The sequence below is a fragment of the Oncorhynchus masou genome, chromosome 30, assembly GCF_036934945.1.
Source record: "Oncorhynchus masou masou isolate Uvic2021 chromosome 30, UVic_Omas_1.1, whole genome shotgun sequence".
Lineage (NCBI taxonomy): Eukaryota > Metazoa > Chordata > Actinopteri > Salmoniformes > Salmonidae > Oncorhynchus > Oncorhynchus masou.
In genome coordinates this window covers 22,199,096-22,221,789 of record NC_088241.1, presented here as the reverse complement: position 1 = coordinate 22,221,789, position 22,694 = coordinate 22,199,096, and the positions used below count along the sequence as shown (strand labels likewise).

Below are 22,694 nucleotides of genomic sequence, written 5' to 3'. Positions count from 1 at the left end.
GAGCACTGTTCTGTGAGCTCGCAATGAGTCGTCGAGCCACGGAATGGGAGGGAGGACCGAGCCGGCCTGGAGGATAGGGGACATAGAGAGTCAAAGGATGCAGAAAGGGAAGAGAGGAGGGTTGAGGAGGCAGAATCAGGAGATAGGTTGGAGAAGGTATGAGCAGAGGAAGAGATGATAGGATGGAAGAGGAGAGAGTAGCGGGGGAGAGAGAGCAAAGGTTGGGACGGCGTGATACCATCCGAGTAGGGGCAGTGTGGGAAGTGTTGGATGAGAGCGAGAGGGAAAAGGATACAAGGTAGTGGTCGGAGACTTGGAGGGGAGTTGCAATGAGGTTAGTGGAAGAACAGCATCTAGTAAAGATGAGGTCGAGCGTATTGCCTGCCTTGTGAGTAGGGGGGAAGGTGAGAGGGTGAGGTCAAAAGAGGAGAGGAGTGGAAAGAAGGAGGCAGAGAGGAATGAGTCAAAGGTAGACGTGGGGAGGTTAAAGTCGCCCAGGACTGTGAGAGGTGAGCCGTCCTCAGGAAAGGAGCTTATCAAGGCATCAAGCTCATTGATGAACTCTCCGAGGGAACCTGGAGGGCGATAAATGATAAGGATGTTAAGCTTGAAAGGGCTGGTAACTGTGACAGCATGGAATTCAAAGGAGGCGATAGACAGATGGGTAAGGGGAGAAAGAGAGAATGACCACTTGGGAGAGATGAGGATCCCGGTGCCACCAACCCGCTGACCAGAAGCTCTCGGGGTGTGCCCTCAGAACAGCCTCAATTGGTCGGGGCATGGACTCTACAAGGTGTCGACAGCGTTCCACAGGGATGCTGGCGCATGTTGACTCCAATGCTTCCCTTAGTTGAGTCAAGTTGGCTGGATGTCCTTCGGGTGGTGGACCATTTTTGATTCACACGGGAAACTGTTGAGTGTGAAAAACCCAGCAGCGTTGTAGTTCTTGACACAATATACCTCCATATCTCGTTCAAAGGCACTTCAATATTTTGTCTTGCCCATTCACCCTCTGAATGGTACACATACACAATCCATGTCTCAATTGTCTCAAGGCTTAAAAATCCTTCTTTACCTGTCTCCTCCCCTTCGTCTCCACTGATTGAAGTGGATTCAACAAGCAACATCGATAAGGGATCCTAGATTTCACCTGGTTAGTCCATGTCGTGTTTCCCTGAAATACTTAATTTTGACATTTTTATTTTGACATTTTATTGACAGTTGCACATCAGAATATGAGATGGTAGTGTTTATTGGGGATGCAGGCGAGAGAGTGATTGGCGGAACGGGGGATCAAGCCGTTGTGGTCCAAGGACAGCAGCACTACCAGTTTTTCAAACAGCTTATACACTATACACTTATACACAGCTTACACACTTATACACATTTATCAGGTATCAAGGTAAGACCCAGGTGCAGACTGTGTCGAAGTAACAATGTTTATTACAGCAACAGAGGAAAAGGTACAGAACGGCAAGCAGGCTCAGGGTCGGTAATCCAGAGGTATAGGACGGTAGGCAGGGTCAGCAGACAGGTCAGGCGGGTGGACGAGAAAAGAGAGACTGGGGATGAACAGGAGCTGATACAAAAACGCTGGTTGGCTTGACAAACAAGATGAACTGGCAACAGACATAAATACACTGGATAATGGGTGACACCTGGAGGGGGGTGGAGACTATCACAAAGACAGGTGAAACAGATCAGAGTGTGATAACATTTACATTATGTCACAGATTCTCTTATCCAGAGCGATTTTAAAGTAGTGAGTGCATACATTTTCGTACTGCTCCCCCGTGAGCATCGAACCCCCAACCCTAGCGTTGCAAACGCCATACTCTACCAACTGAGCCACTCAGGACACTAAAAGGACATTGTCATAATTTTCACACTATTATTCCAATCGAATAGTGTGGAAATATATATATTAAACATTGGAAAATCACGTTTTGGACTGCACTACACATTAAACTATAATGTCAGCGATGTCATCTAATAACTGTGGTCTTCCCATCACAGAAGAGATTGCCGCGTTGCACTGGAGGAGGTTGAACTGAAGGGGGCACTGCAGGTGATACACCATGAGCCTACTGACTGCCCAGGTAATACACTCACTCTGATGGTGTCAGAAGAGGACTCCCCCTATAATGTGTGTGACACCGGGTACATTGTTCAAAATGTTCAAAATGGCTGTCTCCTCCTTTGTATAAAGCTGGGAGGATAATATTGGAGATGGGAGATATTAAAAAACACACTAGCACACAGACCAATAGATATGGAAAGATGTTTATTAGAACAAGAGGTCAGTGAGAAATGCACTCGAGAACATCTTTGAATGATCATCACAGAATCATTTCCTGTGTTTGTTTAGGCAGCCCAGATGCCCCTTGTTCACTGGATTTGAGGTCTATGAGGCCTGGAGCTAAATAACTGAGAGACAGACGCACAATCAGTTCTGTTTCACCCTCTGCGTTGGTACAGTTCACTGGTGTATTTATTTATCATTAAAAAAATTATCCTTGAATTCTGGGCATGAATGTTAATACTTAATTAAGCTCCTTATTGACTGATCAAACCAATTTGTCTGACTGCAAGTTATCTAATGTGCATGGAAATTCTGTGTAAATAATAATATTGTAATTACTTGGCAACAGATCATTTTGAATAAATTAAAAGTGATCATCAGTGGCTGCGATGTCATGATGATACTGCGTATGTATGTTGACATTGTGTGTGTCTGTGAGCATGTGCATGTAAGTGCATGTCATTGCGTGCGTGAGAGAGCGAGATGGAGAGAGGGAGTTTGTTTAAGCCATGCGTGTGGGCATGTATCTGAGCATGTGTCTGCTCTCATGGCCATACCCAGGTGACAGTTGCCTCCTCCAACTGAAAGAAAGTGTGAGCTTCAGCATGTTGCATTGACCACCCCCAGTACTGCAAGCCTCTGCACATTCACAGTTCTAGAACACCAGATACAACAACAGAAAGGAGACCAAGGCACACCAGTGGCAGCCTCACCCCCCCCCCCCCCAATCCACCACTGTCCCATACTATCAACCCAATCCCCCCTCCAACAATCCCCATGGTCGCTCAATGGGAAAGAGCCACGTGCCCCTGCGCCCACCAGCTCAAGTGCATTTGTTCTCGCTGATTGTTGTTGTAAAGGATTTGCCTCCATAGACAGAAAAGCGGAGTGGATAACTTTTTGGAATTCGGCCTAGGGGGTCCTCTTTGACTTTTTTCTCACTCCAGGCTTGCACTCTCTCTCTTTCTCTCTCAGTCTTTCCCTGTGGAAAGGTTGACACTTAAGAGGGTTTATTTATCCTGAAGAACTCAGGTAAGATGCATCCTGGTACTTTACTCCTGGTGCTGTTATGTTGTGTTGCCAGATTGGGCCGTTTGGACTGATTGGACTAATAAGCAAGAGTGTACAGTAAATCTGTGTGGAGTGAAACATTGTAGCCATGTAGCCAGGCACAGGTGGGCAAAGAGGGACACTTCTGTCCAAATAGCAGAGCTCCTGAATGTAAGCATATTTTTCGAAGACTTGGTCTGAAGGGCAATTAAATGGTTAAGGGCTAATTAGATTGAAATCATTCAGTACTAATCAGAATGAGATCATGCTTGAGTCTCTAAAGCGAAATAAGTCAATCATTTTTCTTCAATCATTGTCATTTTATGTCAAAGTATGCATTAAAATAAATGCAATCGCAACCAATTGAGCATTCTACAGATATTGACTTCAACGCTCGACCTCAAGTAACGTTCAATGCAAGCATGTTGAATGTAGCGCATGTCGTCCATGGGCTGGATGGCCAAGATGGATGCAAAAAGTACGAGGCATCCATTAGTCTCTGCAGTACATAGGGCCTTGGTGAATGGTCTGACTGTGTTGCAAATAGCATTCATTTTGCGTTGAACCCCTGAACTGAATGTTTATTTTCTAGTTCCGCCTCGGGTGCAAGATCAATGAGTAAAACAGTGAGCTCTTCGCTTCCTCAACCCTAAAGGAACCTCTATGGACGTTTTATCATCTGGAAACAGGTGTTCCAGAGGTGTTATAACTGTTGGCTGGATGGTCATGAACCACTGTCTCAGGAAATACCATCCAGCTTTTATATTCATCATTTGTTGTTTAGTTCTAGATGAGCATTTTTTGGAGCCTGTAAATACTTACACCACTGCCCCTCCTCCACTCGCACTTTGAAATGTAACACTTCCATATTTCAGTATAACCACTCTTGTGGAGTGTTTGTGTATTTTTGTATGTGTTTGAGGTTACTGAGCTGACGTCTCTACAATGCATGCGGGTAATGGATAGCGTAAGTGGATTGCACAGTGTTGACAGTGATACAGAAATTGAACATGTACAGTTCAAAATGGGGTCCATACGGTCTCTGTGCAACTACAGAGACACTTTGCCATCCTGTGCTATTGAATATGACACATGTTCACGTGTGTCCCTGCAAATAAGGAAGTGATACTGTGTTGCTTCATCTGGTTTGTGCTGAGTGTGTGTCACGTCTCTGCGCTGTTGCTGAGTGAAGCACTGCCTGCATTGTCTGGTTCTGTGCACCATTGATGCGTCTGTCTAGGTCTGTGTGTTGTGTTTAGTGTGTGGGCACAATGTGTGGCATTGTGGCCTGCTGTACTGGGGTCAGTTCTATTTCAATTCAGTCAATCCAGGAAGTTTTTTTTTTTTTTTTTTTTTACAAATAATGATAACGATAAGCAGCTATTTGTAATTCTGGACATGCAATTCACTTCCTGAATTCACTGAATTAAAATGGAATTGACCCCAACCCTGGCTGCCTGCAACTTAGGACCTTGAAGGCATCCGCAAAATATTCCATCGTTCAATAGCTGACTCTATTGCCTGTGCCTCATAGTTGACTGTGTTGCATGTGCCCCATGATTGACTGTGTTGCCTGTGCCGCATGGTCAATCATGGGGCACATGCAACACAGTCAACTATGGGGCACAGGTAGCCAGGGTTGGGGTCAATTCCATTTTAATTCAGTGAATTCAGGAAGAGAATTGCATGTCCAGAATTACAAATAGCTGCTTATCGTTATCATTATTTGTTAAAAAAATAAAAAAATAAATCACTTCCTGGATTGACTGAATTGAAATAGAACTGACCCCAGTACAGCAGGCCACAATGCCACACATTGTGCCCACACACTAAACACAACACACAGACCTAGACAGACGCATCAATGGTGCACAGAACCAGGTAATACACTCACTCTGAAAGTGTCAGAAGAGGACTCCCCCTATAATGTGTGTGACACCGGGTACAGTGTTGAAAATGTTGAAAATGGCTGTCTCCTCCTTTGTGCCCCATGGTTGACTGTGTTGCCTGTGCCCCATGGTTGACTGTGTTGCCTGTACCCCATGGTTGACTGTGTTGCCTGTGCCTGATGTTTCCCTGTATTGACTGTGCCATTGACCCTGTCCCTCTGCCTTGCTGTGCGCTGCAGTGCGTAGAGCCTCGCCACCGTCGCAGTGTCACTCAGGATGCACAGCTTTATGGGAGGGGGCCTGTTCTGCGCCATAGTGGGGAACATCCTGCTGGTGGTCTCAACTGCGACAGACTACTGGATGCAGTACCGCCTGTCGGGCAGCTTCGCCCACCAGGGCCTGTGGAGGTATTGCATGTCGGGCAAGTGCTACATGCAGACAGACAGCATCGGTGAGTGGGGCGCACTGTGGACCCATAGCACCACTGGGACTGCCTGTACGGCATCCATATTAGGACGTCCCTTAGTTGTCAGACGAAACTCCCTTAGTTGAATGACTTCCTAATGTGAATGCTGTATGCCTGTCCTACCCATGTTCAGGACTACCAAGAAGGACTGTAAATGAAGGAGACGACTGAATGACTGAAATAGCAACATGTGTCATTAGACTCAGACTCAATAGAATCAATACGTTTTTTAGACTCAACATGTCTTCGCTGTGGAGGCAAACTATGGAGGCAAATCATGCACCCGTTGTCCCTAATTGGCTGGTACTAGTTTAGGTGAAAAATTATTATATTAGGAGCATTAGACTGGCGTGTGGGCTTGCAACTTTCTCTAATCTTTGAAATTGTTTCTGTCCTCTCCTTTTTTTGTTTTATTCCTCTCTCTCTCTCTCTCTCTCTCAGCCTACTGGAATGCCACCCGTGCCTTCATGATCCTGTCGGCCATGTCTTGCTTTGCCGGCATCATCGCAGGCATTCTCTCCTTCGCCCATTTCTCCGCCTTCGAGAGGTTCAACCGCTCCTTCGCTGCAGGGATCATGTTCTTTGTCTCCAGTGAGTCCCACTGGACATTGCGAAGCTAACAGAGCTAGACACAATACACAAATAGTCACAGCTTCAATACACAAATGTAAATGAATCCAGGACAAATCATTTTGTCTCTGTTTACAGACCCGACCGCTATTTTACCTAGAATTCTGTCTACTGTAAATTGGGAGTCCGAATTTGTCCTGTATTAACTCTCCGCCAGCTCTATTTGTTCTGCTTGCAATGGCCATCTACACTGGAGTGACGGTGAACTTCCTGGGGAAGCGATTCGGTGACTGGCGCTTCTCTTGGTCCTACATACTGGGCTGGGTGGCACTGCTCATGACCTTCTTTGCAGGTAAAAATGAAAAAAAAATACATAAATATGGATAGAGGGCACACTTGCCAGAAAGTCTGTTTTAGCATTAAAAGGTGTCAACTGGGTGGGACTTCCTGTAGGTTAAGGAAGGATCATAGAATTCCATCCAGGTCAGCGGGAAGGATCAGCCAAAGAATTATATTCTGAGCAAACATTCCAACACTGCAGGTGGCAGTAAATCACCAATTTTGGCTGTATGGCTGTTTTGACAAAAAGCACAATCACGCACAGTAGGTGGCTGTATGCACTTTTTCCTTTTGTTTACAGACCGCCGATAAATGTATAGAAGAAGATAATATGCCAACTACTTTATTCTCTGTCCCCAACGCACTAGACGGACAGTTTTGATAGCCTTTAGCCGTACCCTCATCCTACTCCTCCTCTGTTCCTCGGGTGATGTGGAGGTTAACCCAGGCCCTGCGTGTCCCCAGGCGCTCTCATTTGTTGACTTCTGTAATCGTAAAGGCCTTGGTTTCATGCATGTTAACATCAGAAGCCTCCTCCCTACGTTTGTTTTACTCACTGCTTTAGCACACTCTGCCAACCCTGATGTCCTTGCCGTGTCTGAATCCTGGCTTAGGAAGGCCACCAAAAATTCTGAGATTTCCATACCCAACTATAACATTTTCTCTCCAGAAATAAGTATCTCACTGTTGCCGCCAGTTATAGTCCCCCCTCAGCTCCCAGCTGTGCCCTGGACACCATATGTGAATTGATTGCCCCCCATATATCTTCAGAGTTTGTTCTGTTAGGTGACCTAAACTGGGATATGCTTAACACCCCAGCAGTCCTACAATCTAAGCTAGATGCCACACAAATGATCAAGGAAACCACCAGGTACAACCTAAGTCCGTAAACATGGACACCCTCATAGATATTATCCTGACCAACTTGCCCTCTAAATACGTCCGCTATGGGTCCGTGGTCAAACGACCACCCCTCATCAAATGCTCCCTAAATCACTTCTGCAAGCAGGTCTTTCTAATCGACCTGGCCCGGGTATCCTGAAGGATATTGACCTCATCCCGTCAGTCGAGGATGCCTGGTCGTTCTTTAAAAGTAATTTTCTCACCATCTTAACTCTAACTCCCACCTGACCAACATCCAGTGAAAGTGCAGGGCGCCAAATTCAAACTACAGAATTGTAAATATTTAACATTCTTGAAAATACACATGCAATATGTCAAAATAAAGCTTAACTTCTTGTTAATCCAGCCACTGTTTCAGATTTCAAAATGGCTTCACGGCGAAAGCAAACCATGCGATTATCTGAGGACAGCACCCCATCAAACAAACACAGACAATCATATTTCATCCAGCCAGGCGCGACAGAAAACTCAGAAATAACAATATAATTCATGCCTTACCTTTGAAGAGCTTCTTCTGTTGGCACTCCAATATGTCCCATAAACATCACAAATGGTCATTTTGTTTGATTAATTCTGTCGTTATATCTCCAAAATGTCCATTTATTTGGAGCGTTTGATCCAGAAAAACACCGGTTCCAACTTGCGCAACATGACTCCAAAATATCTAATAAGTTACCTGTAATCAAACAATTTTCCTAATACAACTTTAGGTATTTTTAAGTAAATAATCAATCAAATTTAAGACGGGATAAACTGCGTTCAATAGCGGGTAAAAACAAAGTGGAGCGAGCTTTCAACCACAACAGCACACTAGACTCGACCCTCGACCCTCGGCTCCCCAATCACAACAGCACACTAGACTCGACCCTCGTTCTGAACAACCCTACTTCTTCATTTCTCAAAGGAAACACATCAACCAATTTCTAAAGACTGTTGACATCCAGTGGAAGTGATAGGAACTGCAAGCAAGTGCCTTAGAAATCTAGATCCACATAGAAAACCCATTGAAAAGAGTGACCTCAAAATGTTTTTCCTGGATGGTTTGTTCTCAGGATCCTGCCTGCCAAATAAGTTCTGTTATACTCACAGACATCATTCAAACAGTTTGAGAAACTTCAGAGTGTGTTCTATCCAAATATACTAATAATATGCATATCCTAGCTTCTGGGCCTGAGTAGCAGGCAGTTTACTTTGGGCACGCTTTTCATCCGGACATGAAAATACCGCCCCCTAGCCTAGAGAGGTTAAATAAGCATGTCCCTTTCAAAAAATGCAGAACTAAGAACAGATATAGCCCTTGGTTCACTCCAGACCTGACTGCCCTTGACCAGCACAAAAACATCTTGCGGCAGACTGCAATAGCATCGAATAGTCCCCGCGATATGCAACTTTTCAGGGAAGTCAGGAATCAATAGAGTCAGTCAGGAAAGCAAAGGCTTTTCAAACATAAATTTGCATCCTGTATCTCTAACTCCAAAATGTTTTGGGACATGGTCCATGGTGAACAGGAACACCCCCTCCCAGCTGCCCACTGCACTGAGGCTAGGAAACACGGTCACCACTGATAAATCCACGATAATCGAAATGTTCAATAAGCATTTCTCTACGGCTGGCCATACTTTCCTCCTTTCTACCCCAAACCTGGCTAACAGCGCCGCACCCCCTGCAGCTACTTGCCCGAGCCTCCCCAGTTTCTCCTTCACCCAAATACAGATAGCAGATATTCTGACTGAGCTGCAAAACCTGGACCCGTACAAATCAGCTGGGCTAGACAATCTGGACCTTTTCTTTCTAAAATGATCCGCCGCCATTGTTGCAACCCTATTACCAGTCTGTTCAACCTCTCTTTCAAATCATCCAAGATCCCTAAAGATTGGAAAGCTGCTGCGGTCATCTCCCTCTTTAAAGGGGGTGACACTTTAGACCAAACTGTTATAGACCTATATCCATCCTGTTCTGCCTTTCTAAAGTCTTCGAAAGCCAAGTTAACTTATTTCGGATCATTGGGACGCTAGCATCCCACCTCGACAACGTCCGGCGAAATCCAGAGCATGAAATTCAAAATACAAAAGTAGTAATATTAAACATTCATAAAAATACAAGTGTTATACACCATTCTTTAGCTTAGAATCTTGGTAATTGAACCGCTTTGTCTGATTTACAATAGGCTTTGAAAGCATAGCATTTGATCGTCTGAGGACAGCGCCTCACCCACTTCCTGCATTAACATGAATTCATATCCTGCACAGGTGTCTCAAAAATGGCGATAAAATAAATCACTTACCTTTTAAAGATCTTCATCTTTTTGCACTCCAAAGGGTCCCAGTTATACAATGAGTGGTCGTTTTGTTCAATAAAGTCCTTCTTTATATCCCAAAAAATGTCAGTTTATTTGGCGCGTTTGATTCAGAAATCACTTGATCCAACTCGCCCAACATGCAGTTACAGGTAAAACCTTGTCCGAACAATTCAAACAATGTTTCTAATCCAACCTCCGGTACCCTAATATGTAAATAATTGATCAAATTTAAGACGGAATATACAGTGTTCAATACCAGAGAAAAAGAACGAGGAGTGCGCACTCATTCACACGCGCCAAAAGACTAGAGTCCTTCTGATGGATACATTGAAAGAATTCGAATACTTCTTCATTTTTCAAAAAACAAGCATGAAACAATTTCTAAAGGCTGTTGACATCTAGTGGAAGCCATGGGACCTGCAATCTGGGTCCTAATTATTAGGCTTTCCCATAGAAAAGCATTGAAAAGTTTGATGACCTCAAAAATAAAATTCCTGGATGGATTGTCCTCGGGGTTTCACCTGCCATACATATATATATATTTTAACAGTTTTAGAAACTTCAGAGTGTTTTCTATCCAATGCAACATATGCACATCCTAGCTTCTTGGCCTGAGTAACAGGCAGTTTACTTTGGGCAGATCTGCCCCTTAGCCCAAAGAAGTTAATAAACAGATCACTGACCATTTCAAATCCCACCGTACCATCTCCGCTGTGCAATCCGGTTTCCGAGCTGGTCATGGGTGCACCTCAGCCACGCTCAAGGTACCTGCCTCGTCTGGTTCACCAACTACTTCGCAGACAGACTTTAGTGTGTCAAATCAGAGGGCCTGTTGTCCGGACCTTTGGCAGTCTCTACGGGGGTACCACAGGGTTCAATTCTTGGGCCGACTCTTTTCTCTGTATACATCAACGATGTCGTTCTTGCTGCGGGTGATTCCCTGATCCACCTCTATGCAGATGACACCATTCTGTATACATCTGACCCTTCTTTGGACACTGTGTTAACAAACCTCCAAACAAGCTTCAATGCCATACAACACTTCTTCCATGGCCTCCAACTGCTCTTAAACGCTAGTAACACCAAATGCATGCTTTTCAAACGTTCGCTGCCCGCACCCGCCCGCCCGACTAGCATCATTACTCTGGACAGTTCTGACCTAGAATACGTGGACAACTACAAATACCTAGGTGTCTGGCTAGCCTGTAAACTCTCCTTCCAGACTCATATCAAACATCTCCAATCCAAAATCAAATCTAGAATCTGCTTTCTATTTCAAAACAACGCCTCCTTCACTCACGTCTCCAAACTTACCCTCGTAAAACTGACTGTCCTACCGATCCTTGACTTTGGGTATGTTGTCTACAAAATAGCTTCCAATAGTCTACTCAGCAAACTGGTTGCAGTCTATCACAGTGACATCCGTTTTGTTACCAAAGCCCCTTATACCACCCACCACTGTTACCTGTATGATCTAGTTGGCTGACCCTCGCTACATATTTATTACCAGACCCACTGGCTCCAGGTCATCTATAAGTCTATGCTAGGTAAAGCTCCACCTTATCTCAGCTCACTGGTCACGATAACAACACCCACCCGTAGCACGCGCTCCAGCAGGTATATCTCACTGATCATCCCCAAAGCCAACACCTCCTTTGGCCCCCTTTCCTTCCAGTCCTCTGCTGCCAGTGAATGGAACGAATTGCAAAAATCGCTGGAGACTTACATTTCCCTCACTAACTTTAAACATCAGCTATCTGAGCAGCTAACCGATCACTGCAGCTGTACATAGTCCATCTGTAAATAGCCCTCCCAATCTACCTACCTCATCTCCAAATTGTTTTTATTTACTTTTCTGCTCTTTTGCAAACCAGTTTCACTACTTGCACACTCATCATTTGCTCTTCATCCTCTGCTCATATATCTCTCCAGTGTTAATATGCTCAATTGTAATTCCTTTACTACTATGGCTTATTTATTGCCTTACCTCCTCAAGCCATTTGCACACACTGTATATAGACTCTTTTTTTCTCTATATTGTTATTGACTGTACGCTTGTTTATTCCATGTGTAATTCTGTGCTGTTGTTTGTGTCGCACTGCTTTGCTTTATCTTGGACAGGTCGCAGTTGTAAAGGAGAACTTGTTCTCAACTGGCCTACCTGGTTGAATAAAAGTCAAATAAAAAAAATACAAAAATACAAAAATGGAAGAGCTGCCAATGCTGTCACAGAAACGATCAATGGCAAATATAGGAGTATGCCCTCTTTTGTTCTCTATGGATGAGCAGAACTAGAATCAAATGGCACATGTTCTTCTCATCTCCTAAGTAATTATTTGAAATCCAAAATTGCTAGTCGAATTGTCAAACCAAACACTGCAGAATATCATCAATTGTTCTAGTTTTATTGATGAAACATGCAGACAATGCTGGTGTTCATTGATAGCTGGCAAGACACTATTCTTTATCTATCTATATGAGAACTACCTCAAGTAGCATGGATGCTGGACAGTTGATTTACAATTGTTTCTTTTGCAGGAATATTTTACATGTGTGCCTACAGAATGCATGAATGCAGGAGAGTGGTGGGCCCACGCTAAAAGAGAGAGGAAAGCCAGTGGAAAGAAATTCGGGACATTTTGGCACCGCAAGTCCAACACGATGAAAGAATCAAGCTTACACCAATAGACATATCACTGAAATATAGAAACTGTACTGGAAAATTGAGAACCAAAGATTAATACAAATGTTTGATTCTGCCTGAGCAGTTTACGTGTCATTTTAATAAAGCTATAACTCTCTTTAGCAGTAAAACATTTATGCTCTTTGTTACATTCAGCCTTGAAACTCTTGAATACAGAAAGGTCTTTGCAACACAAATATGTTAGCTGATTCATGCCAATACAAAATGGAGGTAGAAAATATTTAGCATTATGTGTCAATTAAAATGGGTAACACAGCTCTAACCAAACAAATTCATAATTTTAAAGGGTAACAACCAAGCTTTCACATAGTGTGCAATTCAAAGGGTAACAGAAGCTACTGTGATGAAACAAATGAATCATGTATGAAGTGCTCACTTTTGTAAATGGAATGTAAACATTTGAACATTTAAATATGAATGACTTTGGCAAGAAAGGTACAGTTCACAGAAATGTGTAAAACACAAACTACATATTATCTTGAAATATACTGCACATAGCTAGGTCTCTCCACGAATAGAGTGCCTTTTGTCATTTCAATGGAATCACATGCATCTATGCTTTAACTAAGCCAAGCCTTTTTAAATTTGTATTTATTTACACATTCTAATAGCAGTGTGTTTTCATTAAAGTAAGGTATTTGTTTCTCTCTGAAAATCCCCATTTGGCATGTCCAATGTCGTCTTTGTTCACCTTCTACGAAATATATCTACTTAATCCAAGTTATTTTGTTATTTCAGGAAAGTCATGTCTGAAGATTCCTACTTATTTAATGATTCATTTACATTTGTCCCTCAGGTTTATGTTGGCCCTGTAACATGAACTGAACTCACGTTTTAATATGGTAAAACTATTTGTTTTTAAATGATTGAATCCAAAGAATAACATACCATCTACTAATATAACGATATCATAGTGTAAAAGCAGGTGAGCTGGTTCTACTTTTTTAGGCCATTTGCTTTGTGCTGGAAAACACGCTGAGCATAGCCCATCAACCCTGTGTTACCCATAGATAGACAGGCTAGAAATGTTTTCAACAAGTTACTAGAGATGTTTTTGTTGAACTTGCATTGCAATTGCCTCCCGCTGCTGCACACAACATGCTTCCATTCACCCTGTCACAAAGGGAGTTATGGCGGATTTAAGATAACATTGTTAACCCTATTACAGTCAATCCTGTCACTTTAATTTGAATTTGTATAGTTATTCTTCTTAATTGAACCTCTTGAGATGGGAAAACATGTTTTTTTGAATGAAGTTGAACATTTGCTCTTTATGATAGAATTAAAACAATTGGTGAAATGAATAGTTATTTTTGACAAAATTACCCTGAATTACATTTTCAGCTCTTGGCCCATATCGGCTATTGTGCTTTCCCTTTGGACTGCAGCCTAACCCTGTCGCAGTCCCAGCATCTTGCAGATGGCCATCTTGGTAGTGACGCGGAAAGCAGAGGAGGAGAAGTAGAAGATAATAGGGTCCAGGCAGGTGTTGAAGGCGCTGAGCAGCAGCAAAACCAAAAATAACACATTCAGGGTGCCCAATAATCATATTTTAAAATCATACAAATGTAGCCGTTTTCAATGATCAATGTATTTTTGTTACAATATCTCAGCCAACTCCTTATTACCAATGAATGAATCACAATTTGCTTATAGCTACATTCTCCCCACAGTACACTTGCAGCTCAACAGTGACAACCTTAAAAGGAGAAGGATAACACATTCTTAATTCCAAATGGTCATAACCTACCTGGCTGTGGATGTGTATTTATTTTTAATCAGGAATTGGAGAGCTCAGCCATGTGTATTCAGACTTCCCAAGAAGGTCGTTACTTTGGTCAAAACAGCAGAATGTTCTATTTCCATTTTCTAGCATATATAGCAGACAAGCAGACCTGTTTGAGTGTACAGCAGACTTATTGAACAGTGCAAACATGAGGAGTTGAGAGTGCATGGTAACGATTAACTAAAATGCAAAACATTGCTGTGCTTACATCTGATATTACATATGTGTAGGAGGGAGGGAAATACCAATGTCTAATTTTAATATCGATTTTGTAAATAGTGTGGAAACAGACATTGACTTCCCAAGAGAACAGTCATGTAAATGATAACAGAATCCTAACATGTATTTTTCCATGTGCCCAAGGTTGATGTAACATCATATGTGTATTAGCATTTTGCTAACACTTGACGAGTACTGTAGCAACAAACCACTAATTGTTACTGTATGTGTCCATGTGGTTGTATGTGTCCAGGGACCAACTAAGACCAACCCTGCTTAGCTTCATAGTTAAGTGAGCAGTGGGATGTAGGTTGGTATTCTCCTGGCAGGTATGCTGCTGGCAGGTCTCTCTCTTGTCTACATCATTGGCTGTGAACTGGTGACTGTCTGCCCCGTAATATGGCATCCATATTAGGAAGTCTTCAATTGTCATCAAAAGCTCTGTCACTTGTCAGACAAACCTCCCTCAGTTGTGGCTGGGTTACTATGTCCCTCTATGTCTCTAGTGTTGTTTTGAGCTGTCATGAAGACACCAGGTGTGCTGTTCCTTCGCTTCCCAGTTAAGATCCTCTTCATGGTGGCCTGGAACATGGAGGAGGAGAAGTAGAACGTCACAGGATCCAGGACGGTGTTGACTGTGGTCAGGAGCAGAGCGTAGAGCCGCCACTCCACGTTGTCTTGGATGATGAACCCCTGTACATGGGTGACATTATAGGGCAGGAAGCAGACAACAAAAACAAGCAAGGTCCCTACAGCCATTCCGACGGCTCTCTTCCTTTTCTCTGCACAAAGGTTAGGGGTCCTATTGAGGATGAGGATGAAGTTCAGGTAGCAGAACACACAGACCAGCAGTGGCACGATGTATAGAACCACACACAGCTCCAAGCGCATGGGAAGCACCACCTTCAGCTGCTCCTGGGTGAAGTTGTTATAGCAGGTATATAAATCAGATGAGGTCTGGTTCTCCACGATGTAGATGAAGCAGAGGTGGACCGAGCTGAAGACCCACACCAACAGGCTGCTCACCACTCCGTACAAGGGCTTGCGGCGGAGCCTGTACTGGACAGGGAAGGCCACACACAGGTAGCGGTCAACACTGACCACCATCAGCAGGAGGGAGCTGGTGTAGATGGTGGAGAAGAAGACGAAAGAGGTAACATTGCAGAGAAGCCTGGGGAGAGTCCAGACCATGCCGGAGGCTGCCTCGTGCATCTTGAGGGGCAGGAAGAGCAGGAAGATAAGGTCGGACACAGTCAGGTTGAGCAGGAGGATGTCTGTGGGAGTGGGTTTTTTGTGGATCTTGACGCTGAAGGCGTAAAGTGCCAGGATGTTGCCAGGCAGGCCAATCAGGAAGGTGATGATGTAGACAGACAGAATCACCCCACTTCTCACCACCATGGCTTTCAACTGAGGACGAGCAGAGAATGACAGCAACTATTATCTATATTTGATCATATAGCACATAGTTTTAGCTGAACAATGGTCAACTCTAAATTAAAATCAACCATTATCTCAAATGATGATGTAATGGATGCAGCTTGATGAGGAAATTTTGAAATGAAAATGAAACCATCCATGAAATCATCTCCTATTCCATTTTTTATAGTTCAAACCCAAGCTCCGCCATGTCGAAATAAAAGCATCATGGTATAATGTAGATTGTTTAGATTGTTTTTTGAGATGATTGTATCAGCTCCCAGTATTAGGCTATCTAATAACATAAATTTGCAGTGCGCTGTCAGGACCAAGGCTTAAATAACAATAATGAACAGTCATTGAAGTATTACTCACGCTATCAACAGTTCATCAAACAGAGGATATGGTGGAAAGTCCAAGGCTATCCGCTACACAGGCTTCACGGAAAGTTATTTGTGCAGATTAAAGTCACTACTCTCCTCAGCTTGGTTGGGGAGGACTGTCCACCTCTTTCTAATTACATGCTCCTAATTTAACTTGAAAAAATGTTCTCTCTAGCTCATTTTATTAGAACAAGTAAGCAGTCAATGAATGGGTGGTTTGTATATAATGAGATAAGCAACAGTATAATAAACCAAGTGTAACAGCCATCACTGGGCCTAAATCAATGAAGTTTTGCATAACTGTCAACATAAGGTGTCCCTTTGACTAGGGGGTTAATTAAGGTGCTACACTCTTAGAAAAAGTGTTCCAAAGGGTTCTTCAGCTGTCCCCATAGGAGAACCCTTTTTGGTTCCAGTTAGAACCCTTTTGTGTCACAAGAAGCGGAACAGGTGAACCCAGGTGAACAGGTGACTGGGATGAGGTGACCAAGGTATTTATTAAAACACAGGGGGAAGATTGAGGGCAGGCCAGGGGGAGCTAAGGCAGGTTGCAGTAAACCAGGTCCGGAGGCCGAGGCTGGAGCGAGACATGTTGGGACAGGGTAAGCAGATCCAGAGGGGAATCCCAGGGAGCCGTAGAGTGGGGGATCCAGGACAGAGTGGCAGGACTGAAGTAGGACTGGACACAGGGACCAGAGTCAGAGTGGGCAGAACTGTAGTAGAGAGGAAAACAGTGTCAGTCAAGGGAAGACAGGCACAGCAGGACAACAGGATCTAAAAAGGACCATAGACTGACTGCGCAGAGATTACGATCTGACGGCGTGGAAGTGGCAGGGCTGAGTATTTGTAGAGGTCTTGATTGGAACAGGTTTCAGCTGGTGGGAATCTGCTCTGACTCCAGCACACCTGTCTCTGCTAACACAATCACACACACACAGAAAGGGAAAGAGCACTGGGGGAGTGGAGGCAGGTCAAGGAGACACCGGATGAGCAGTCGAGGCATGGCAGGAGCAGGAAGAATCCTTTTGGGTTCTATGTAGAACCTTCTGTAGAAAGGGTACTACCTGGAACCAAAACCTGGAACCAAAAGAGTACTACTAGGAACCAAAATGGGTTCTTCAAAGGGTTATCTTATGTTACTTTTGGGGATTGCTGTACCTTAGGGACAGGTTGCCTTAAAGACAAAAACATGTCAATGTCAATGAGCTTGAACATGATTATTTGTTGTATGTAAAATACAGATGGTGAAATGACAGTACCTTAGAGGGATATCCAAAGTGGGGAGATTAGAGCTGGCCTTTGGCCTACAGATAATGTAGAAGGGAGACATCATTCAAAATGACACACCCAATATTGGTTTAATATGTGACATCATCATCATCAAGAACCATACAAACCACTCTCTGCAACGTATTCTGCGTACAAACATTACAGCTCCCCACAGAAAGACACTTACACTGCCAGAGCAGTCAGCATCCATGGCAGAACTGTGTTCAAAGAAAGACAGACAGAGAGAGACAGTGAGAGCAAGAGAGAGAGAGAGAGGGGGACACATGGGGAGGCAGAGGAGGAAGAATGACTGTCACTGTGTGCCGATTATAATGATATCTGTCACACCCTGACCATAGTTTGCTTTGTATGTTTCTATGTTTTGTTTGGTCAGGGTGTGATATGAGTGGGCATTCTATGTTTCATGTCTAGTTTGTCTGGTTCTATGTTTGGCCTGATATGGTTCTCAATCAGAGGCAGGTGTGAGTCATTGTCTCTGATTGGGAACCATATTCAGGTAGCCTGTTTGGTGTTGGGTTTTGTGGGTGATTGTTCCTGTTCTTGTGTTAGTTTGCACCAGTTTAGGCTGTTTCGGTTTTCACGTTACGTTTATTGTTTTTGTATTGATTCGTGTTTCCTTTGTTTTATTAAACATGAATCTAAATAGCCACGCTGCATTTTGGTCCGACTCTCCTTCACACAAAGAAAGCCGTTACAATATCAGAAGACAAACAACAAATTCTGTACTGAATGCTTACTTACACTGTCCAGCTGTGAATTTTGTGTCAAGGGGCAGCTGCTGGATGTCAGTGGCCAGTGAGTTACTGGCTACACAGGAGACATTCGGGCCTCTTTCCACAGGCCCAGTGAGTTCTGCTGACACCATATTTTCTCTGTATATGGTGATGGAAGTGAAGGAGGATGGGAGAGTGCTGCTTCCGTTGATTGTCCAGTGCAGAATGGCATTAGGTCGGGCTTCTGCTCTACACACACACAGTGCAGAATCCCAGCCTTCAAGGAGCAAGTGGAGTCAGAGAGGATTGCTGGGGGGACTGGAGTGACAGAATGACACAAAGGGTTTAAAAATGTTTTTTGACACTACACATTTGCCTTCCTTCCTGTTGTGAGTGAGAAACAATGACAATAGAACTATGTTAGTGTGGGAAGGAGTCCTTTCTTCTATTTTACACACATAATGTGTCGCTAGAATTAGCATCTCATAGTACAAATATAATGTTAGTTCCATTGGAAACTGTGCAACCACACATAGACACATACAATGAGATACTTACAGTTGACATCCATTAACAGCCAGGCTGACTGATTTGATCCAATATTATTTTGGACAATGCAGGAGAATGAGGTGTCTCTGCTAATGTTGGGATAGGACATTTTGCCCTGAGTTGAATTCATTTGGATGCTTTGGCCTCCCTGTCGTCTGATCTACACATACCTGCCTGGCTGGGGGTTGCTGTCAGCAACACACTCCAGGTTGACACTATGACCTTCACTGACTGGCTGTTCATCCACCATCACCTCCACACCTACAGGGGCATCTGTTAATAAAGTAGAGAAACATGTATTGTGACTTTGTAGTCGTTTGTTCTGTAAAATTGTAGATTTATTTAAGTGATGGCCTGTGAACGGAATAATTACACAACTGAGATCAAACAAGAAAGACCAAAAACGTACATGAGATGTTAAGAATGACTGGTTGACTCTCAGTTTGTAAAGTAGCGAATTGAGCTATGCATTTCATCTCTTTTTTTTGTGCAGTTGGCACGTTCCTCTTCCTTGTATTGTCTCAGTAGACACCCACAGCCCTCCCTTTTCCTCCATGGAAGTCACTGCTGTAGAATTGACAGGCAAACGGCTCCAGCGAAGGGATGGAGGAGAGGATGGGCAGGAATGCTAGACAGTACGGTTGGCCTGGAATAAGGCTCCATCCACCATTGCATTCTTCATGGATAAGGCAGGAGCTCTTCTATCTGCAAGTTCAAATAAATTATTATTAGCTGGAACCAAAGGCAAACAAGGCATTACCAGTTCCCGTGACTAATGGTTTAACGCCCTGTCTGCAATTCTCATTCAGTTTTAACATAGTGCTCCAACTACTTATCACTATCACTCCTAAATACAGATGTCAAAGTAATGAAGTACTGTTCATCTGATCACAATCTGTTGTATTTTTTCAGTTGTTTAACGACAACAAATATCCAATCTAATACTCCTCTCCATGAGTGTGCTTACTTTCAATTGTAATCCTTGCGATCTGACGATGGAAATTTTGTGTAGCTGACTCATCAGGGTTGATCAACACGTAGAGCTGGAGGTTATTGTCTGTCCATGTCACTCTCTCAACCCTCAGTGTACAGTCACCCTCTGATGCATTACCTGGCACTGATGTACGCCCTCTAAAGCTGCTCTCCACACTGGTCGGTTCCTTGCCATTATAAACCTTGGGATAGAGAATGCTATGATACCGGTACCAGATGACCCTGTGGTGGGGGGCGGTGTGACAGGACACTTCTACACAACTACCATCTACTGCCTTCACAGTATTGGGCACCTTCACTATCCAACAGTGACCAAGCGAGACAAGTGTGCACCCTGAGGAAGAAGACCTAAAAAGTCAGTTTACATTGTATGAGTTCTCTTTCATTACTTTTCCAGCTGTATCAAGTGGAGTTTAAATAACCTTCCCCAATTTGAGGAACAGAAGAGTTGGTTGATCCACAGTAGTACAGTGCATTTGGAAAGAATTCAGACCCCTTCACTTTTCCCACATTTTGTTACATTACAGCCTTATTCTAAATTGGATTCAATAGTTTTTCTCCTCATCAATCTAAGCACAATACCCCATAATGACAAAGCACATTTTGGTTTTATTCATCTTAGCACATTTTGTCATTGTTGTTGTCTTTCTTCATACATGTAGCACTTTCACAACAATCACTTTCATACTTTTCATACTTTCACAACAATCAGAGTGACGGGACGCCAAATAATTGGGTTCCATTATAAAAGCTTCATCAGTTTCTGAAGCACCAGCTGCTCCAAAGCAAAATAAGTAGCATTTACTGTAAACATACAGTATTTAACATGTGGTGACATTTAATGGCTTAAAGCTAGAAAACTAAAGTCAGATAATGCACATGTTGATGCAGAAATAAAATGTTACCATGCAAACAATGTAATTTAATAAGATGTGTATAATGTACCTGTGATGAAGCTGAGGATGTCCATTACAGTCGGAGGTGTCTATAGTCTATTAAGGTCCCGATGTCATGTGATGGATAGGATGCTGAAGTTTGTAGCTATTAAACAAACAATTAATCACCCAATCAATTAATAAAGGAAAACTATATTTTGGTTCAAGATATGTAACTTTCAAAATACAGAATTACAGATTGCTGACAAGAAAAATATTTTGGGTATTTTCCTTTACGTTGTCACGAGTCCGACCGAAGGTGGCTCCCCTTCCCGTTCGGGTGGCGCTCGGCGTTCGTCGTCACCGGCCTACCAGCTGCCACTGATTTCTTTCCTCCCCCTCCTTATGTGTTTATTGGTATCACCTGTTTTAGTTTGTTGTAATTAGTTGGGCTTTATTAGTCAGCCGGCCCTCCCGTTTCTTTGTGCTGGATTGATTATTGTAACCCTGGTGTTTGTTATTGTCGAACATGTTGGTTTATGTTCGTGTATAGTGCGGGACTGTTTCGTTCCCCGTGTCTGGGGCATTTTGTTTTGAGCACCTAGTGTTTAGTGGGGTGGCCGTGGTTCACCGTGTATGCATTAAAAGAGCACGATATTGAACTCTCTGTTTTCCTGCGCCTGACTTCCCACTCACGACACCCAGTACCTTGCATACGTCAATTATGTACTTTTATTTCATTTCTGTTTTAATATGGATTGAATCGCAACATAAATACATTCAGAATATTTAGAGTTGTTGTATATTTTCTAATGAAAACATCTCACTATACTGCAGCTCTAGCACTTGACTACATAGAACAGGGCTCTTCAACCTTTACTTGCCGAGGGACCACCTCCCAGGCAAACCAGTGACTCATACATTAGGGGGGGGTCACGTTTTGTCAAATCACCAGGCGATTGATAATGACAAGGAGAAGCTTTTTCAAATCCTATGTCAGATACTCCAGTGAGTGTAATTGACTCCAATTAGTGTAATTTGCTCAGTATTGGAGTTCATAAATAAAGTTGACATTATTAGAAACAAGATATTCTCCTCTTTTCTACATTAGGTATGTAATTCAAATTGAGTTTATTCTGTTATTGCTTGCGATATTCATAAAAACATTGAACACTCTAACACAAACACACATTTTAATATTGTAATACTCCACATTTTTACAGTATATTTGTAATAATAGAGTAATAATGTAATGTCTTGTATGATGTATTGCTTTACTTTGGATGTAGGCTGTTGTTTTGTTGAGATGTAATTATTTTGTTCCTGTTTGTACTACAGGAAGAGTAGCTGCTGCCTTATGAAGATCTATATGGGGATCCTAATAAATACTTAATACTAGGTCCCATGTGGCTCATTTGGTAGAGTGTGACACTTACAAAATCAAGGTTGTGGGTTCAATTGCCACGGGGGACCAATATGAGAAAATAATAAAAATGTATTCATTCACTGCTGTGAATTGCTCTGGACATTGCCCCTGGTGAATAACAAATAGAAAATGATATATTATGTGATAGGTCCTGTGGGAAGAGGTTACTGGAAATGCATCACAGTGTACCTGCAGGCTACAAAACAACATTGTTAACCTGTAATTGAAATGTTGTTACAAATCCCCTTTAAACTAGAGTTTAACATCATGCCTTACCTTCAGAGGTGGCGGTGAGCGTCTGTCTGTGTTGGCCCTCTGTTCCTCTCACAAAGCAAAACCCACTACATCATCCTCCCCCTTATTCTTTTCAAACAGGAAACTCACTGAGTCTGTCTGAGCCTACTTTCCAATTGGCCAAGAGTTTGTTCTATTGTTAGCTTTCAAACACACCTTTGTATTTTTTTCTCGTTTTTTGTTAGTGTTGGTACATTCAATGATATTAGAGTAAGTTTAAGAATTTTA

General features: G+C 43.0%; 2 protein-coding genes across 4 annotated transcripts; one reads left to right on the top strand and one right to left on the bottom strand.

The window, feature by feature from the left end:
* Positions 1–5,198: 5,198 nt before the first annotated feature.
* LOC135522361 (lens fiber membrane intrinsic protein-like) lies at positions 5,199–12,619 on the top strand. Its single transcript, XM_064948530.1, has 4 exons — positions 5,199–5,692; positions 6,149–6,298; positions 6,495–6,629; positions 12,357–12,619. The coding sequence occupies exons 1-4, from the start codon at positions 5,518–5,520 to the stop codon at positions 12,416–12,418; spliced, it is 522 nt and encodes a 173-aa protein (XP_064804602.1). The 5' UTR covers positions 5,199–5,517; the 3' UTR covers positions 12,419–12,619.
* Positions 12,620–14,093: 1,474 nt separating this feature from the next.
* On the bottom strand, positions 14,094–22,660 carry LOC135522360 (free fatty acid receptor 2-like). Of its 3 annotated transcripts, XM_064948527.1 has the most exons (9): positions 22,449–22,660; positions 20,817–20,912; positions 19,846–20,205; positions 19,288–19,583; positions 18,358–19,151; positions 17,586–17,813; positions 17,123–17,241; positions 16,319–17,039; positions 14,094–15,934 (listed from the first exon to the last, which is right to left on the bottom strand). In XM_064948527.1, the coding sequence occupies exon 9, from the start codon at positions 15,923–15,925 to the stop codon at positions 14,972–14,974; it is 954 nt and encodes a 317-aa protein (XP_064804599.1). In that variant the 5' UTR covers positions 15,926–15,934; positions 16,319–17,039; positions 17,123–17,241; positions 17,586–17,813; positions 18,358–19,151; positions 19,288–19,583; positions 19,846–20,205; positions 20,817–20,912; positions 22,449–22,660; the 3' UTR covers positions 14,094–14,971. The 3 variants fall into 3 exon arrangements, with proteins under 3 accessions (XP_064804599.1, XP_064804600.1, XP_064804601.1); XM_064948528.1 differs by lacking the exons at positions 18,358–19,151; positions 19,288–19,583; positions 19,846–20,205; positions 20,817–20,912; positions 22,449–22,660 and having other exon boundaries at positions 17,586–18,320; XM_064948529.1 differs by lacking the exons at positions 17,586–17,813; positions 18,358–19,151; positions 19,288–19,583; ... (1 more) ...; positions 20,817–20,912; positions 22,449–22,660 and having other exon boundaries at positions 17,123–17,396.
* Positions 22,661–22,694: the final 34 nt, after the last annotated feature.

Bases quoted from the DNA above. Each gene is read 5' to 3' on its own strand.
- LOC135522361 (XM_064948530.1), top strand. From the start codon at position 5,518: ATGCACAGCTTTATGGGAGGGGGCCTGTTCTGCGCCATAGTGGGGAAC. The intron at 6,299-6,494 runs GTGAGTCCCACT...ACTCTCCGCCAG, and splicing joins GATCATGTTCTTTGTCTCCA to CTCTATTTGTTCTGCTTGCA. The intron at 6,630-12,356 runs GTAAAAATGAAA...TTTCTTTTGCAG, and splicing joins GCTCATGACCTTCTTTGCAG to GAATATTTTACATGTGTGCC.
- LOC135522360 (XM_064948527.1), bottom strand. From the start codon at position 15,925: ATGGTGGTGAGAAGTGGGGTGATTCTGTCTGTCTACATCATCACCTTC.